The sequence below is a fragment of the Cryptomeria japonica genome, chromosome 3 (assembly GCF_030272615.1).
Source record: "Cryptomeria japonica chromosome 3, Sugi_1.0, whole genome shotgun sequence".
NCBI lineage: Eukaryota > Viridiplantae > Streptophyta > Pinopsida > Cupressales > Cupressaceae > Cryptomeria > Cryptomeria japonica.
The window spans coordinates 608,201,865-608,220,905 of NC_081407.1; the positions used below are offsets into that span (position 1 = coordinate 608,201,865).

The window sequence follows — 19,041 nt, forward strand, 5'->3', positions numbered from 1 at the left end:
GGGAAGAAAATCGAAGCGACTACTCAAAATAGTAGTCAACCCCAAATTTTGAAAGATTTTTTTTACAATTGCAAGGGTTAGCACCAGAATAGATTCTATTGCAGCTAATACCACAACAAATGTTGCAGGACGAGCTGCATCAGGGCAATTTCAAAGAAGATCTATTCACCTAGAAAGATATAGGCAATTACATTTTGATGGGATCCAAGGATATCCAAATGTTATCCCAAATGACTTAAGGGATAAATTTAGTAAATTCGCAAGTAATAATGCTATAACTGGAGAAGAACATTTGAGGGCATTCACTGATAAGTTGAATGACTATGAGGTGGAGCATGAGGATGTTGTTATGAAATTATTTGTGCAATATCTAATAGAGGATGCCAGGGATTGGTATAGAGGATTGCCAACTACAAGTATTAGTTCCTGGGAAGAATTTGAGAGATTTTTTAAGGAGTGGTATGGTGATAAAACAAATCCCAGCTTCATGTTAAATGAGTTCAATAATATTAAGAAGTCATTGAATGAGGATATGTCTGATTTCAATATCAAATTTTAGAAAGCTATGCATAAGTTGTTTCAAGTTTTAAGGTTGGATGATAATGTTTGTCTAACCACATATTAATCAATTTGATGCAAAAATGACATATATCCTTAGAGATAAAGATCCTCAAACTCAGAGAGATGCATTTAGGATAGCTATAAATATTGAGGGAAATAGAAGAGCTTCAGGTAATCTTGGAAGGAGAGAGGATCCTAGATTTCCTAAGAGTTCCAAAGATAAAGTTGAAAAGTCTTTAGGCACAAAACCTAAAGAGAAAGAAATACGGGACAAGATGCTTAATACCTTGAAGGATTTGAAATTAACTCTAGCGAAAAATGACAAGGGTTTTGTACTAGAAAAGCCACAGTTTACTAAATTTAATAGACCACCAATATTGCAGGATTATCCTTAGAATACAAATTGGAAGGATGGAAATCCTTTTCAGAAGAAAAAGGGTAAACATGAACAACAAAGTATTGACCCATTGCAGAAACATACAATGAACATGGTGGAAGATACACCTTGGTGTGTTGCTTGTCAATCACCTCATTCACCTGAATATTGTGTTGTAGCACAATTTATTTCTGCCAAGGATGAGACACATGAAGAAGAGGAAGAAACCTTTGAAGGTGACAATTTTGATTGTCTTATGATTTCTTCCTGTCTTGGAGAAGAAAAATATTCTATTGACATGGAAACCCAGGACTTTGATATAGATAATCAAAGGCAAATAAATGAAACATATCATCAGAAAGTTTTTTTTGATGAAGAGTTATCTGTTGATGACCGAATGTGTAATGCTGAACAAGATGAGAGTTTTGTGTCCTTGAGAAGACCCTCAGATGAAGAGATTGCCAGAATAACAACTTCTATGGTAGCTCAGGTAAAAAAAAACTATCAGTTGAGAAACAGGATTGTGGGTGAAGACTAGGGCAAGCCTTCAGGTTTATTTGTCAAAGAGTTAAAAAATAAAGGCAAAGAGGTCAAGGAGGATAAATCAGGAAAAGATGCAATCAAAATTAAGGAGGTCAAGAGAACGGAGTGGGCTAAGAAACAAAATGTTGTGAAACCTATTGAAAAAACTTCTCCACCTAAGATGAAGGCAAAGATGGTTGAAAAATTTGCTTCGGTCACTGAAGAAGACTTGTAGGAAACACAAAGTATTGAAGGCAACAAACAAAAGAAATATGAAGAATAAGATCATGTATGTCACTTGAATTACCATATTACACACATGTCGATATGCTTTAGTTGCTTTCTTAGATTATAGTTAAAGTTCCTTTGCAAGAAATGTTAAGAATTGAAGAACATAGGGAGAAAGTCATGGCTTGGGTCAATGGCGTTTCTCATTCTGTTGAAGTTGAAAATGAGAATGTATCTCATAATGTAAAGGAACAAATGATTAAAAAATGAGACAAAGGATAAAGAGTTAGATGGAATGGTTTCTTAGATTCCCCAAATTTATCTCGAAGATACAGTAGGTGAGAGCCCTGACAATGTAGACCCTTTCTTTCTGAGTGTTATTATAAATGGAGGAATCTTGAAGAATTGTATGATTGATTATGGGGCCTCAAATAATGTCATGCAAGTAAGGATAATGCAATCCATGGGTTTGAAAGTAGGTACTCCTCAGGGAAGATGTTGTGCTATGGATTCAAGAGAAGTTCTTGTGATAGGAACTATAAAGGCACTACCTTATAAACTTGTTGCTTTCCCTAAGAAAAAATTAACTATGAGTGTACTAGTTGTAGATATTCTACCGCATTATGGGATGTTATTATCGAGAAAGTGGAGTGCCTCTATGAGTGGAAGTTTGCAACGTGACCTATCTTATGCTACCTTTTGCATTGATGATAAAAATGTAAAGGTTAAAGGAGAATCCAAGGTACCATATATGATGGTGTATGCAGCACAATCTGATGAAGACATGACTTGTTTTGTAGACACGAGGATAAATGCATTCAGGGTTGAAGATTCTCCACATAAGAAAAAGGAACAACCTACATTATTGGATGAAGAAGTAGAAAAATCATCAGGAGATGATAATTTGTGGATTATGTATTTCGATGGAGCCATTTCTAAGGAGGGCTCGAGAGCAGGTGTGTTATTCATATCACCTCATGGAGAAACTTTTAAATTTTCCTTTACTCTAGCCTTTGCATGTACAAATAATGTGGCAGAATATGAAGCATTGCTGCTTGGGTTGAGACTATACAAAAAACATGGGATAAATAATCTCAAAGTTTGTTGGAGATTTTGAGTTATTCATATCCCAAATCAGATCTAAATATGCATCAAAAAATAAAAGATTGAAGCAGTAAAGAAATGTTGTATTGAACCAAATTGAGAATTTTGATGCATTTGGTATTGAATGGAAAGAAAGGAGCCATAATAGAATGGTTGATCTCCTAGAAAATATAGCTCTAAGGCTAGAGGACATTACTTTTGTTGGAATCTCAAATATTGAGATTCAAATGAGGCCTTTAGTCCCTGACAACATTGAAAGCTGGCAGGTTCTTAATGATGATGATGATATTTTAAGATTTCTACATTGTATAGATGAATATGAAAATTAGGAGATTGATTTCAGTGCCTTTGTACAGATAGAGGATGACAAAGAAACAATATTTGGGAAGGAAGTGAGTCAATTGAAGACAAACAAAACTCCCAGAGGTCTGGTTGTTTTAGAAAGGGTGTTTGATAGTTAAGATAATGCTAAGGTTGTTATTACTGCCCCACACCTTGAAGATTTAGAAGAAATTAACCTTGGGACAAAAGGATCCCAAAGGAAGGTATATATTGGAAAGAAACTATCACCTAGGGTTAGGAAAATGCTAATTTATTTGTTGAGAAAGTATAAGCATATTTTTTCTTTGTCATATGATGACCTAAAGGCTTACAGGGAAGATTTATTTCAACACGAGATTCCTTTGAAAGAAAATGCTAAGCCTTTTAGACAAAAGAAGAGGCCTATTAATCCAACATTAGCACCTTAAATGCAAGAGGAGATAGTCAAGCTAAGAGATGTTGGGATTATTAAACCTATCAGACATTCATCTTGGGTGTCTAACTTGGTACCTATAAGAAAAAAGAATGGAGATATCAGATTGTGTGTTGATTTTAAAAATCTAAATATATCTTCATTAAAAGACAATTATCCATTGCCCAATATGGAAGCAATGTTACAAAGGGTAACAAGGTGTGAGTTCTTATCTATGATGGATGAATTATCGGGTTACAACCAAGTAATGGTTAAATAATCAGAACAATACAAAACAACATTCACTACACCTTGGGGAACCTATGTTTATAGAAGAATGCCTTTTGGTTTGACAAATGCAGGAGGGACATTTCAAAGAGCCATGGATGCCACATTTTGTGACATTATAAATGTGTTCTTAGTGGTATATCAGGATGACTTAACAACTTACTCCAAGAAGGAAAGTGATCACTGTGGTCACCTTGAATTTTTTTTTGACACAGCTGTTGAATATGGGATATCTTTAAACCTAAAAAAATCTGCTTTAGGGGTAACCAAAGGTAAGTTATTGGGTCACATCATTTCAAAATATGGTGTAAGAATTGACTCGGAGAAGGTAGTAGCAATTGACAAAGTCCCTCAGCCCAGAACAGTGAAAGGTATCCAATCTTTCTTTGGGAAGATTAATTTTCTAAGAAGGTTTGTCACTAATTTCCGTGAAATTAGTAGACCTATATCCAAGATGTTGAAGAAAGGTGCAAAGATAGAATGGAATGAGGAACCAGTTAAGGCATTCCAAGAGATCAAGAAAGCTATTAAAAATGCACTTATCCTAAAAAACACTCGATTACGGTAAACCTATGCAATTTTTTTCATTCACATCTTTTCATACCATTGCTGTTGTATTGTTGCAAAAGAATTCAGAAGATTTTGAACAAACTATAGCATTTTTTAGTAAATCTTTCCAAGCTGCAGAGCTGAAATATGATTTAAATGGAAAGAAAGCTTATGCACTAGTGAAGGTTGTTAAAGCTTTTAGGAGTTATTTGATGGGAGAAACAATGGTTGCATATGTGTCCAGTGCTGCAATTAAAGATATTTTCATACAACATAAAGTATCTGGAAGAATATGTCGATGGATCAATAAGATCCAAGAATTTAATATTGATATCCAAATCACTAAGTTAGTGAGATGACAAGGATTGGTATTAAAGTTGATGGCCCAGAGTAATTTGGATGCCAATCAAATAAATATTGTGGAAGAAGAGCACAGATCTTGTATCTATGATATGGATGGCTACAAATGGTATAATGATATCATATATTATTTGTAGAGGATGAAATGTTTGAAAGAAATGAGTGATAATAAAACAAGGACATTAAAATTACATGCTATCAAATATGCCATTATAAATGGGAAACTTTGGTGGAGGAATAGTGATTGTGTCATGTTAAGTGTGTTGACCAGGATCAAGCTCAGAAGTTGTTGTCTGAATTGCATAGTGAAGTTTGTGGAGGAAACTATATGGCCAAGACAAATGCACACAAAGTATTAAGGGCTGGGTTTTAGTGGGCAACAGTTTTCAAGGATGCACATCAACTAGTCAAGAAATGTGATCCAGGCCAAAGATTTTCAGGAAAATTGAAATTTTCAGGAAATCTTCCATTAAGACCTATAAATTTGCATGCTCCATTCCAACAATGGGGTATAGATTTCATTTGGGAGATAGCATGCAAATCTAGTAGTGGCCATTCTTGGATTTTAATGGCCATTGACTATTTCACTAAGTGGGTTGAAGCTATACCCACTAGAAAAGAAACAAGTAAGGTGGTAATTAATTTCCTTACAGATGATATATTGACTAGATTTGGATGTCTAGAGAGGATAGTCTCTGATAATGCCATGAGTTTTAGGTCAGAGGAATCTGAAAACTTCTGCAACAAATATGGTATTTGGATCTTCTATTCATCACCTTACCACCCACAAGAAAATGGGCAAGCTAAATCAAGCAACAAATTTTTGATGAAGATCATTAAAATAATCCTAGAAAAGAATAAGAAAGCTTGGGATTCAAAGTTGAGATTAGTAGTTTAGGCAGACAGGGTAACAATTAAGAAAACAATTGGATGTGCACCTTTTGATTTGGTGCATGGTGTGCATGCAAGGTTACCCCAAAACAACCTGATAAATATTTATAAGTTAGTCCAAAATTATGACAATGATATACATGATGATATGTAGTTGAGGATTGAGGCTTTAATGGAACTACATGAAGCTAGAAGAGAAGCTAGTACCAGATATACAAAGTTACAGATGCAAGTTAAAAACTTGTATGACAAAAGAGCATCTGCAAGGATTTTTCAAGTTGATGATTTGGTTGTGATGTGGAATGCCAGAATAGAGGACAAGGGAAAACATGGCAAGTTTGATTCCATTTGGTTGGGCCCATATCTGATCCAAAGCAAATGGGGAGAAGATTTGTACATTCTCCAAGATATACATGGTGATACTCTTGAATTGCCTGTTCATGGACATTTCTTGAAGCTCTACTTTTCTTGAAAGTAGTTATTTTCCATGAGCATTAGTTCAGTTATATATATATTAGTGTAGTTTCCTTTTTATTGAAGTTACCCTGCCCAAGTAACTTCTTTCTGGTCTGCTCTGCAATTGGTCTGCTTCACCAAAAATTCTAGTTTTTCGTCTTATTCCTGTGAAATGGACGTCCCCAACTAGAGCCACTGATAGGACCTAAAATTAGGTCTTGCAAAATTTTGGTTGTTCTAGTTTTATTATGCCCTCTGTCAAGTTTTCAGGGTTTAGGGCTTTAGGGGTTGTGACTTTCTTGATTAAGTCTTAGTATAAAAGAAAATCTTTGGGATTTTTTATATTTTGTCATTACCTTTTTCTCACTTAAGGTTGAGGGTTATATTCCGTTGGCAGGGCCGTTTTATTCCCTAAGCATTAAGTAGCGTTAGACCGGTTTATGAAATGATTTTCCTAAGTCGCATAAAGTTTTCCCTATAGTCAGTCTCCTTTTAATATTTGTGCTTGCGCCTGCATTTTTCCTAAGTTCGAAATTCCTAAATATTTTGGTCGGTTTCTAAAGACAAGACAAATATGATGGCCTGCATTTCACTGTGGTCAACAGTGCAAGGATGATAAAAACCATGACATTACGAGATGATGCCAAGTATGTTTGGCAGAAAACGGTGAGTGGACGGTTTGACTTTTCAATTTTTTTGATGTTACCGGTTCTGAGCAGTTAAAACCTGAGTCACTAAAATGAATATTTATGCAAGTGCTTATATCAAGCGATAATTTTTTAATTGCAGTCTAAGAAATGATTGGGAGTTAGCAGACTTTGTTAAGTGATTGGTGCAGATAGAAGGTAAACAGAGAACAAATCCGACGGTTTCCATGATCCCATGATCAAAAGATGCGAGGAAAGTATGGACTGTGACATCACGAGATGATGCCACATATCCAAGGTGAGCTAGGAAAAGTCGATGGTGCGGTCACTAAAGGTGGTGAAACAAGTGACGATTTGGATGTCCCAGGTCATGCCAAGGATGGACCCGCTTGCTGCATTGGATAATAATTATCAGATTGAATGTTTTGGTTCGTAAGAGTTTTCAACTTGGAGGATGATCGATGGTTAGGTTTTAAAATTTTTCAAATACAAGTTAAGAGTCCTTTTGGTTACGCGAGTAGTAATGGCGGATGAGACATTTGCGTTCCTTTCTAAGCAGTAATTAAAGACTTTTAAAAGTTGTTTTTCATTCGTAAAAGATTTCATAGCAATCCAGAAGATATTCTTGCTGCTGAAGAAGGTTGAAACGATTGTTTGCAACACAGAATTGGTATCTCTTTGGTGAAATCGAAATAGGAAGTTTATCTCAGCTCCTTCATCTGTTCTTAAACTGAATTGATGTTATAAATTATGCATGAAGTTGTAAGAAAAGAATTTCAATTTGTTTTAGGGTTAAGAGATAAACAAAGACAAATGAAATTTGTTTGAATTACTATTACAATTTAAATCTCATGTTAGCCCTAGTATTTTCTTCCTTAATTTTAAGTTATAGTGGAAAACCCTAGTTTCAAAAGTTGGTTCCCTCACAAAAACATTCAGGATAAATTGATTATATGAAAAGAAATCTATATGAGGATTTCTTGGATCAATTGAAGCCCTCAACAAATGATAACCAACAGGGGTAGAGATTTGAGAGTGAAAAAACCCCGGGGGAAGGTTTAACCGATAAAGCATTCTTCTTGGCGGATGTTAGTATACCGATGTCTAGACTAGAAATGTTCAAATTGTGGTATGGACAAAAGAACTTGCATTCCCCATTATCCAGTCCCCAGTAGTACGATTTGGGTAAGTTATTAGTGTCAGGTGTTTTCATGGACGTTGACCTACTCAAAGCTATTGCAAACAGATATGACCCTGTCTCGAGGATTTTTAGGGGAAATGAAGGAGAGATTTTATTGACTATCAGAAGTGAAGAATTTGAGGAGATTTTTGACATGTATGAACCATCTACGAGCCTGGTGCAGATGGATTTGAATGAGCAAAAGGCAGAGTACTATAAGATGAGAGAATTCATTAGAAATAATTTCCTTCCAATGCATTTGGCTAGAGCAGCGAGTACAACATACCATATCGGCCCTAGCTCAGAGGAGCCATTTCCAATTAGTGCTTTTGCTCCCTACTTTCAGGCTACCTTCTTCTCTCTATGTCAGATATTAGGTTTCAATCCAATTACAGTGATTCCACCTGACTTTATGTACATGGCTATGCAAATACAACATCCAAATTATACAATGGTTTTTGACTTTGCCCCTTACCTTGAAGAAAAGATTCATGAGGGGTAACAGGATATTAAGAACAAATTAGGCGATACTAAATTATTTTGGTATTCCTTACTCATGTATATGTTCATATTTAGAATGCAGATTACTTTCAGGGTACCATGAACCTAAAAAGGACAATTGATAACCAGGAGATTCCAGTGTAGTTTTTCGAGCACGGATATGCCTTGGGATAGATAGGAGGCCACCTTTGTAAGATTTGATAACGGTTTTGCTTCTAGGTTGAGGCAAAAGTTGACAGCAAATCCGCCAGTAATTCCCAAAGAATTACATGATTTTGTAAGACCCAAAGAAAGGTTACCACTTGTCAGGATTGAGCGTAATTGGGGGGATTTTATCCATTATCCTGTAACTATTGTTATCAGAATCTATGGTTTCTCCAAAACACCACATGTTCTTCCTTTCAATGTTCCTCTGAGAATGGGTTTTGTTGAAGTAATATGGCAAATAGGATACATTCAAGACAAGGATTTAAAAGGAAGGGGTAAAGGAACGATTTTCCCAGATTACACTATCATCCCTTATTTTGTAATTGTGAAGGGAGGATATGAACATTTTGATAAATTATTTGCTCCATATCATTTGTGGGTGAGTATAGCTAGACACAGTGATCCCGAGGGGTTCTACAATATTTTCAAAGAAAGAATAAAAGGAAGTTTTCCGCCCCATGAGCATAACTTTCTCGAGGATAAATCATAAATGAAATTGACTTCATGACTCGGGAATGGAGGAAAGAAAAGTGGATAATCTTCAGAAAATTATGGGTTGCAATCCAAAAGATGGATCCAAAATATGACCCATTAAAGGATTTTTCCCCATTTTGTGTGAAGGTCAATTTTGTTATGAACAATTTTGATGAATTAAAGTTGATTTTAAAGGAGAAGATAGCCAAACTTGAAGAAGTTCATGGCTGACAACAGTCAAGTTCACAACCTCCTTTGTCATAGAGAGCAAGTGGCATGGTAGGAAGGAGGCCTATTCATTAATCTTCTCACAAAACAACAAGAGAAGAAATGTGTGATGAAGAGGATAGTAGCAATATAAGGGGAAGGTGAATAAGGAGAAAGGGTAAAAGGATGATGAGTGCAGATCCTTCCCCTAAATACAAACCAAGCATTTTAAAGGAATCAGGATCATTGATCTTGAAGAGTTGGACATAAGTCCTTTGCCATCACCTGTATCCTTTTCACCTGTAAGGCAAGATGAAGAACAAATGGAGGAAGATATGTTTATACCAACAAGTGCAAAAATGCAGTTTGGTGTTCCTCCATTCCCTCCTAATTTGGAGTTGGATCTCACTCCTTTGGATATCCAGGGTAAAGCTTTTAAAGATGCAAGAAAGGAGGCATGTGATAAGTTCCTTGAAGATGACGCTTTTATGAGAAGTTTAGCCTTTCTGCAATTAGTATGAAAGATGAAGATTGAGGAGTACAAAGGAAGAATTATTGAGAAGAAATCCCAAAGGGTAGATAGATCGGATCAAGAGAACCAAGAAGAAGTAGAGAATGAAATGAGGGAAGAATTTAAGGAAATCACTGCTAATGAAGGCAAGAAGATTATAAGTCAGGCTTGATTCTTGATCTTACCAGAATGAGACATAGAAGGTGCCGTGGCTTTTGATACAATCACGAAGTCAAAGGGTCAACATTTCAGTTCAGAAGAAGAAGAAAAGTTGGCATTAAAAGGATCAGATTTTGTGGATGATTATGCAACCCTGACAATATGGGCACTAGAGGAAGGACCTAGAAAGCCTAATATTAGTGATTTAAACCCCAAATTTTGGGGAAGACTTATTATAAAAAGATCATCAGACACATCAAGTGTATAGGCTACAAAGTTAAATGTTGATGTTGCTAAATTAGCACATGAGAGTGCAAAAAGAGAAGCTTTAGAAAAGGCGGAGCTAATAAGAAAGTTTGATAAGATTTTCAATCATTACAATTCATCTCAGAAAAGGTGTGCGGAGTTGCAAATGAGAGTGAAACTCTTTGAGTAGGGACAAATAAAGGTTTCCTTTCCTGCACTTACGGGGCCATTTGAGCCATCAAGATCTATGTCATCACTTATGGTCTAGGGAGGAGAAGTAGTTCAACTTGATACAAGTGCCGGTATCCCTAGTATGTCATTAGTCCCCTATGATGATGATGATGAGCTTGAAGCTACAAGATCAACTTAACCAAAGCAGTCTCATCTTTTAGAAAAGATTGTTGAATGAGAAAGTTGATAGTAGGATAAATAGTGTCCATGCCTTATAATCTTTGCTATTTAATGCTATACAAAAATTTGATGATGATAAAGAAGTGGCAATTCCTCTATTTACAAGATGATTACAAAGAGGGAATGAGATTAGAATAATGTCCATGGCCTCTAAGTATCATGTTGAGAGACCACATGCACTCCAACCAACATATTTGTTGGTAAAATCAATGCAGGAAGCCCAAATTTTGTGAGAGGTTATAGAAATAAAGGTAAGGGAATTGATGAAAAGTTTTTGTGAATTGGAACAAACTCTTTTGCCAGATATTGAAGATAAAGAAGGGGTAGTCAAGCCTTTACAATCTTGGAAGGAAGAGGCAGAAAGAGTCATCAGTACCCAAGTAGAGATGATATGTGAAGAGATAAATATGGATATGCTAGAGGATAGCATGGATAAAATAATTTCCACAGGATTATTTTTTGAAACTTTTGAAAGAGAGGCAAACCAAGTAGCCCTTAAATATATTCCATATAGGGAAAAAGCTGATAAAGTGATGAGTTTTGATTGGCCATTTCAATGAAGACTATAGTGCATGGATTAGTACGTATCTAAATGATGAATAAAGGTTGTAAACAGTTTGCATTACTGTTTTTGTCTTCTAGTGGCAAATATTTTTGAACCTGTATAACAGAAATGGCGGTAATATTCATCACGAGTTTTAAAGAAGGCAGCTGCATACTTTGATCCTGCGTAAGCGAAATCAAGGATGAATGTTTGTGTAACAGAATGAAGTTGTGTGTAATCATTCTGAGATGACAGGTGTCTCCTCTAGCCTGAAGCTTGTTTTGCTCCCTTGTTTTTTATAAAAGGGAATTCAAGGCTATGAGACGGGGTTCAGATTTTTGGTCTCGTGAGTGTTCCGAATTTCTGTTTCCAAATAACAAAGTCTAGGTGAAACAAAAATTTCTAAAAGGTTATTTTACAAAGCAAAATAGAAAGAGTCTTATGTCTGTAATTTTGTAGGTTCTTGAAGGAGTTATGTATGAATTGTATTCTTACAGAAACAACTGAGTTATTCAATATAAATATAACTCAAACCCATTTCTCTCTAGTGTATTGTTCTATCATGTTTTGAATGCATATTATCAAGGATTCTATCATTCATTGCACTATTGTGGTGTATGCATTTTTTGTTCATGCTTTGGTCTAAGGATATAATTAAATGCTTGAATAAAATTGTAGAGTGGTAGGGATATTTGTAGGGCTTTTGATAAGTAGTTATGGGTTGGGGTTGTGAATAAGACAATATTGCAAGGCAATATTGTCTTAAATTTATATGTTGTTAGATAAATTCTGTCGTAAATGCATTTTATGCAATATGAATTCATGTACCCAATGGAATAAGGCACTGATCATAGCTCAGTGAATGCCTTGGTGTTGATTTTCTATTCAGAATCACCACTTGTTTTCTATAACTTGTTGAATATCAAAGTATTTTTATTTACATGAATGTTGTCATGTGTTTTAATCTTCTCATGCTCCAAACTGGTTGAGGATCACTAAGGAATTTTCCATTCCTGATCATTCTCCCTTTCTGTTGAGTCTTTATATGAGATTGTCTACTTTGTTTCTTGTGTAATTTGTGAGTGTGGCGCAGAAATCACAAATTGGCACGGGGATCACCCTCCCTGGTTTTGTAGAGCCTAAAGAGAAAAAGGATCTTGTATCCTTGTTATTGTTAGTCCAAGTCTGAAGAATATTAACAATTGGAAGTGGCTCTCCATAGATATTTTGGGAGAAAACAACTTTGTCTCTCCCTCGTGTTAGTGTAAACCCATTTTTGGACACCAACAACACCTAGAATAGATTTGATTGGGAAGTATTCTACATTGTAGTGTACTATAAAAATACGAGCTTCTATTGTTAAATAAGGTTTATTTTGGATTGTTCATAAAGGTAAAGTTCCTTTTTTGGAAGGATAATTGTGTCCTAAATCATCCACTCCTTTCAAATTTTCCTCATATCCAACTCTTCATTATAAACATTCAATAAATATTATGGATTAAAGTCGATGATTTTAAGACATCTACTAAATTGTGAGGTCCTAGATATATGAATAAAAGGGTCCCTTACTTTGGCCTATTGGTGTGCTTTTTATTTCTTGCGTTGGTTGTGCATATATACTTTCTAACATTCCTTGTAGTTTTGTACATAAGTTTGGTATGCTTGTTTGTAGTAATTATTTCAAAGAGACTTATTTGGTATCTTTTCACTATTAGTATCTTTAGTAGTGGAATGTTATTATTATATATTTTTTTTGTGATAGGAAATTCATAATAAATTTAGTTCAAAAAACTATAATCTTTTTAGTTTGATTTTAAGTCAAATTAAATGGCACACTTGGGATAATCTTTGAAATAAAGGATTTATTGATTTGTCCAAATGTGTTTTCTATGTTAGTAGTGCAAAAAGCACTCATATAAATTTTTGTGTCATTTTCGCTTAGAATGTTGGTTATTATGATGAAGAATATGTAGTAATCTTATAATTTATATTTCTTAAATAGTCAAATTATTGGATAGTTTGGATGCTTTCCTATACTCCCTCATTTAGTTTTTTCTAGCAATCTTGTTCCTATTTTAATTCTATTGAGATTTTGGCAAGATGGAAAGAAATTTTTTTTCAAGATCATTACTGTCTTCCCATTCGATTTTGAAATAGATAAAACTCTTAGTTTAGGGAGCTGTTATTTCTAGATGCTCTTTTGAAGTAGGACTTTCCCCTTAAAAGTCTATAATTTATTATAGTCTTAATATATTTCCTTCCACCACTTGTTTCAAATGTTCAAATCAAGATCTCCAAAAAAGTGGATAGGATTGATAAGTGGTCTTCTCCTCTAGGATTTTTAAAAGTTGATATCAAGGGGTCTTCCAAAGGTTACCCAAATCTAGTAAGAACTAGTGCAATGAGTCATGAAAATCAAGGTTTAGTTTATTTCTTATTTTCCACTTCTAACTTCTAAGGGATTCTCTTCTAAAAATGAAATGGAGTGCCTTCCTATTCTTGTTTTGGTGACTAGAGATTGCTAGTTAGCTTTGAAAAAGTTGTTCTTGAGATGGTTTGTATGATTTTAGCTACTCTTTTAAACAAGAGTATTTCAAGCAATCTTTCTTAGATATTGGTGTCCATTATTGAGAAAATTTTATGTCTCTTCCTAATATTTATTCTCTTTTTTGATCATTTACTGAGAAAATGAAATATGGTAGTTGATTGGCTCATGAAATGAGCTTTTGAAAGTGTTGATAAATAAAACATAATGGATTAGGCTTTTATACTCTTGGATAAACCTAAGGTGCCCTTTCAATTTCTTCATCATGATCAAACCTAACATTTGAATTTGATTATATATGAGGAGTATATATTTTGCTTGGATTAATTATTATATGTTATATGGGCTTGGTAGTATTTTTTGACACTCCTTTGGGTTTTTCTTCTTTTGGCATTACCAATACGTATGTATATTTGGAAGTAATTATGTTGTGAATGGATGTAATCATATATTTATTAATATATTTATTTTTTATCAGTTTGCCCCTCATAAAATGTATCAATATTTATTAATTGATTGTGATTTTCTTTATTTTAGATCCATGATTATGAAATTTATCTTTGTAATTGTGTAGGAATGAGCTTGTGCGTGAAATTAAATTGTGATCCAACTAAGTGAAATAGTAAAAAGTAAATAACTTAGCTTGATGTAGTTGTGTCGAAAGTGTGGTGGTGTTTGGACACATCATTTGAGAATTTGGCTAACCATGATCATGTTCTCCTTAGTTAAGCTCTAAAGTAAATTAATTCAAATAATGAACCATGTTTTCCTTAGTCAAGCTCTAAAGTGAATTAATTCAAATAATGAACCATGTTCTCCTTAGTCAATACCTTAGGTGAATTGGCTCTTGAATAGTGAATGTGAAACAAAGATAAAAGACAACTATTAAATTTGCCTATGTTGATTATGCAAGTTGCTAATTTAATTAAAATGTTCTACACTTTTAGTACATGATGGTCTAATGTGAATACTCTTCTAATTATTTATATGTGATTTCAATAGGAATAAATGCATGAACGTCTTTAGATACATCAATATAACACATAAATCAACATAATCATATTAAATGGACTCATAATAATTAATTAAAAAGACTAATAATTTTTAATTTAGATTCAAATTAATTTTTGTATCTATAAATATTAAAATTCCAACTTAATTAAAATATATAATAATTAAATCTCATATTAAAATATACATCTTATAAATTGTTTTATGAAAAAGAAAATCTAATTAATAAAAAGGACATGAATATGTCCAACTACGATACATCTTGTTAAAATCCCATCTTACATTAGCTTTTCAAGTTACAAGAAACAAGAGATGTATTTGTGTCAAGTTCCTGTCGATGGTGTAGTTGATATAATATGTTATTATTGAAGTTTCATTTCATTCTTATGATATCTATTTAGTATACATGCACAATACCAAGTTGGTCAATGATCGTGAACATTCAAGTTACAAAAATCTTTCATAGAGACAATAATTAAATAGAAACAAATAAAGGTTTAGTAGAGTTGTAAATTGTACATCTTCAATTTAGAACAATCAATTCAAATTGCCAAATGCAATAGATATTAGTACACTTAGTGAACATAATAGATCAATTTTTAGAACGATGTTGAAGACAAATAAATGTAGTGAATGAATAAGATGCTTTTAATAGTCTATGAATAGAACCATGGAACTTGAAAATTTATACAAATAATTTTGTAAATCTATGTGATTTGTAGCTATGCAACTAAAGTTTTAGTTGGTGTGATAACAGATTGTAAGTGCAAATGTTGAATTCATATCACATTATTTGAGATAAGTAATAATGGTAGCCCAAGTAGTAGAGATCCATCATTGTTTATATCTATTTCCTACTGCTTCATGTAAATTTTTTGTTTAGTTGTCATAAAACATTGTTTGATTTTGTAAGCAAATGCAAAAATTGTAAATATATAAGTAATAAAATAAACTTACACAAAAAAATTGAATAATACACTAGAAAATTATATGGAAGTCCCATTTAATTGTCAAAATAAAGGAGTTGAGACATAATTTTTTGATTTAAAAAAAAAGAAAAATTAGATGATTATATTACAAAAAGATTGAATAATACAATGGAATTAAATGAAAGCCTCTTCTTACTATCAAAGTATAGGGGTTAGAGCATAATTAATATAAAAAAGTCAAGAATATTATATAAGAAAATGTAAGAGATGCATTGACTTAAATAGCCTCATCTCGCCTGCTAACTATGGATGAAATAAAATCCCTAAGAATATATGAATATTCAACATTTTACTTTTTACCATAGACTCCACTAGTATTTTAATATTGTGTCCATATGATTAACTAATATTCATGACATTATTTATTATATAATTAAGGTTTTCTAATGCAACAAAGACCGAAAATTCCAAAATAATGTAGACCTAAAGAGAGACATTCAAAGCATCAAAATCTTCTTCCAATAGTTTACTGAAGGAACCACAGAATGGGATACTCCAATATGAGATTAGGGTACTTCTAGTACAAAACCTCAATGAGTAGCATGATTCAAGAAGAGTTGAATGCTTGATGGATTTTTCCCTCTTGATTATTAGAAATATGCCAAGTTCTAGGATTTAGGCAAACACCATTATTCATCACTTAAAAAAACCCACATGTCCAAAAATTAGAATGGATAAGTACAATATACAAATAGACTAGACATAAAGTAGCTAATGAATTCCAATTAGATTTTAATGAACCGTAACCATCAATAGACCCAATTTTTAGTAGTTACTCAAAAAAAAAAATTTAATTACAACTCTTATTTTAAGAGACACAACCAAAAATCTTCGATTCAATCTTGGTACACGAACTATTGGCAATGGTCATTTGTGAGTGGTTGAAAAGACCTAATGATTTGATGCAATTTCCTATCCATGAGCTGAAGCACAACCTAAACATCATTGAACTTAAACCTCTCTAAATGTTTCATGATATCCTTCATGACAATAACATTTTCATGCATGATCTAGTGAAGCAACCTGATATCCTTAAGAGTCCTCTAAGCATCAGTTTTGTTCTAAAAAACATTGTTAATCTTCTTAATTGCAATCTTTCCATTCGTCTCTTTATTTTGAGTAGTACGAAAAATCCCATATGCACCCTTGCCAATTGGCTTTCTTGGTATCAATCTTAAATATGTTTTTCCATATGGAATAATAATGCTTTCCTTCTGTTGCAATTCCCTTCGGTGAATCCACTTTACTCACCATTCTTATAATTTATCTCAATCTTTCCAATTAATAGAAAAGTTTGGTGAAATCTTTTGTTAAATATTTGCCAATATGTCTTTAAAATTTAAAAAAAAAAAAAAAACACATAATGAAGGTTAGTTCAAACACAAAATTTAGAAAAAGAAAAGAAAAAAAACCATTACCATTGAGAAACTAAAAAATTATGTTAACATTTATGTTAAATTATAGAAATAATAAAATCTCAAGAAATGAAGTTAAGCTAAATGTAAGAGAGTTTGCTTTATTAGGCATAATTACATAATAACAAGAGAAGAAGACCCACTTTTCAATGTGGAGGGCCACCAAAATTCATCTAATTTGTTAGATTTTAGCCAAAAAATTTAAATTCCATGTAGCCACATTAGACACATTAAGACAATGCTACGGGGGATTATCACCTTATCTTTATGTCAATTTTGAGATTTACATAATCTTATTATTTTTAAATTATTAGTATTAAAAATCAATTGATTGCACCTATCATTATTGTACAACAAAAGAAAATAGGAAAAGCATGTTGTCACGGTAACCAATGCACTGTTCAAACTAATCCAAAATAGTAACTGTATTGTCCATAGAATTACAGATGAAAGAAAACTGTACATTTTAAATAAATATTAAAAAATTAAAAAATAAAAATAAAAATAAAAAAAGTCAAATTCTTCATTCTTATAAGTGAATGCTTTTAGATTTAATTGAATTAGGTGAATGCAGAAATGTCGGCAGAAACTAATAAAATAAAACTAACACATTTGTTTTTTAATATGAATATACAAAAGAAAAGAGAGTAGAAGGAGATGCTGCCAAGAGGCCGACTAACCATACCAAGACAACGACAAGAATAACACCGAGATCAGACAAAGAGAATCGTTGAAGATTTAATCTTCTTTTTCAAGAAACAACCAACCTATCTATATCTGGATTTTACAACACCGTTATCATCTATATACCGGGCTTGTATCTTCCCTAAAGATGCTTGAAAGTTATTGTGTACAGTGACGTAAATTTGTTTCATTTTATCTGCGTGAGGAAGGACAGCTGCCGCAGGGGAAGCCTTGAATGCTTCCATCCACTTAAACAAGTTTGGCAACTGCTCTGCGCCACCCAAATCATACTCCCCCACTGCTTCGTACGCTCTCTTTGATACCACTATTGGCCCCAGCACCAGATCCACCACATTAACATTTTCTCCTCCAAACAATGGACCCTTCTGCTCCTCATACAACTTTTTTAAAGTCCCATCTATAGTTTCAAGGCTATCTTTAAGTTTCTCTTTGGCTTTCTCATGGATTTCTCCAGTGGAAAGGATCATCTCTCTCCCTATAATGAATACCTGTAAGGAACTCACAAAGTAGTAAAAAAATCACAAACCACAGTTGTATTGTCCCCAACTTGTATCTTTCAAAGTCTCCTCGTAATTATACCAGAAAGCTATTTCCCTACAGAAAAAACAGCTTACAAACTTCAAACAATCTATAATCTATGAAACTTGAAGTAAACCAGAAAAAGAAAAAAAAGGAAAAAGAAAGAATAGAAACCTGTTTGTCTATGAAATCTGCCCAGAATCTGGCGAGCGCCCGCTCGTAGGGGTCGAGGGGAAGCAGGCGAGGGGAGGCAGGCCACGTTTCATCGATGTACTGAACGATTATGAGCGACTCGCAGATGGGTTTACCCTTGTGAATCAGCACGGGGATATTCTTGAACACAGGATTCGACCTCAGCATAATGTCCGACTTTTCCCTCAAATTCACTTGAATGTTTTCGTAGTTGACGCCTTTCAAGAGCAAACTCTGCTCCACCCTCATTCCGAAAGGGCTTGCAAAATAAGTGAGCAGCTTCACCTCCTCGTTCTCGTCTTGTGGTACCATGCCTCTTACTTCTATGTATTTCCTCGCTGTTGGAGGAATGAAAGGAGAGTGCCATTCTCAGGACTGTATTATTGCTTCTTATTTTGTTTTTGGGGGACAGAAGATGCCTTGTCGAGCAGTCAAATAACAAACCTTCCTTTAATAAAACTATATGATTCAGTGGGCGCCTGATTATGACAACAAAATGATAAAACCTAG

At 33.8% G+C, this 19,041-nt stretch overlaps 1 protein-coding gene across 1 annotated transcript; it reads right to left on the reverse strand.

Annotated features, from left to right (window-relative positions):
- Nucleotides 1-17,828: 17,828 nt before the first annotated feature.
- On the reverse strand, nucleotides 17,829-18,961 carry LOC131064121 (probable glutathione S-transferase parA). Its single transcript, XM_057998154.2, has 2 exons — nucleotides 18,514-18,961; nucleotides 17,829-18,308 (listed from the first exon to the last, which is right to left on the reverse strand). The coding sequence occupies exons 1-2, from the start codon at nucleotides 18,841-18,843 to the stop codon at nucleotides 17,883-17,885; spliced, it is 756 nt and encodes a 251-aa protein (XP_057854137.2). The 5' UTR covers nucleotides 18,844-18,961; the 3' UTR covers nucleotides 17,829-17,882.
- Between the last annotated feature and the right edge of the window lie 80 nt (nucleotides 18,962-19,041).

Coding starts and splice junctions, on each gene's coding strand:
- LOC131064121 (XM_057998154.2), bottom strand. CDS start 18,843: ATGGTACCACAAGACGAGAACGAGGAGGTGAAGCTGCTCACTTATTTT. Junction 18,309..18,513: donor CAGATTTCATAGACAAACAG/GTTTCTATTCTT, acceptor AGTTCCTTACAG/GTATTCATTATAGGGAGAGA.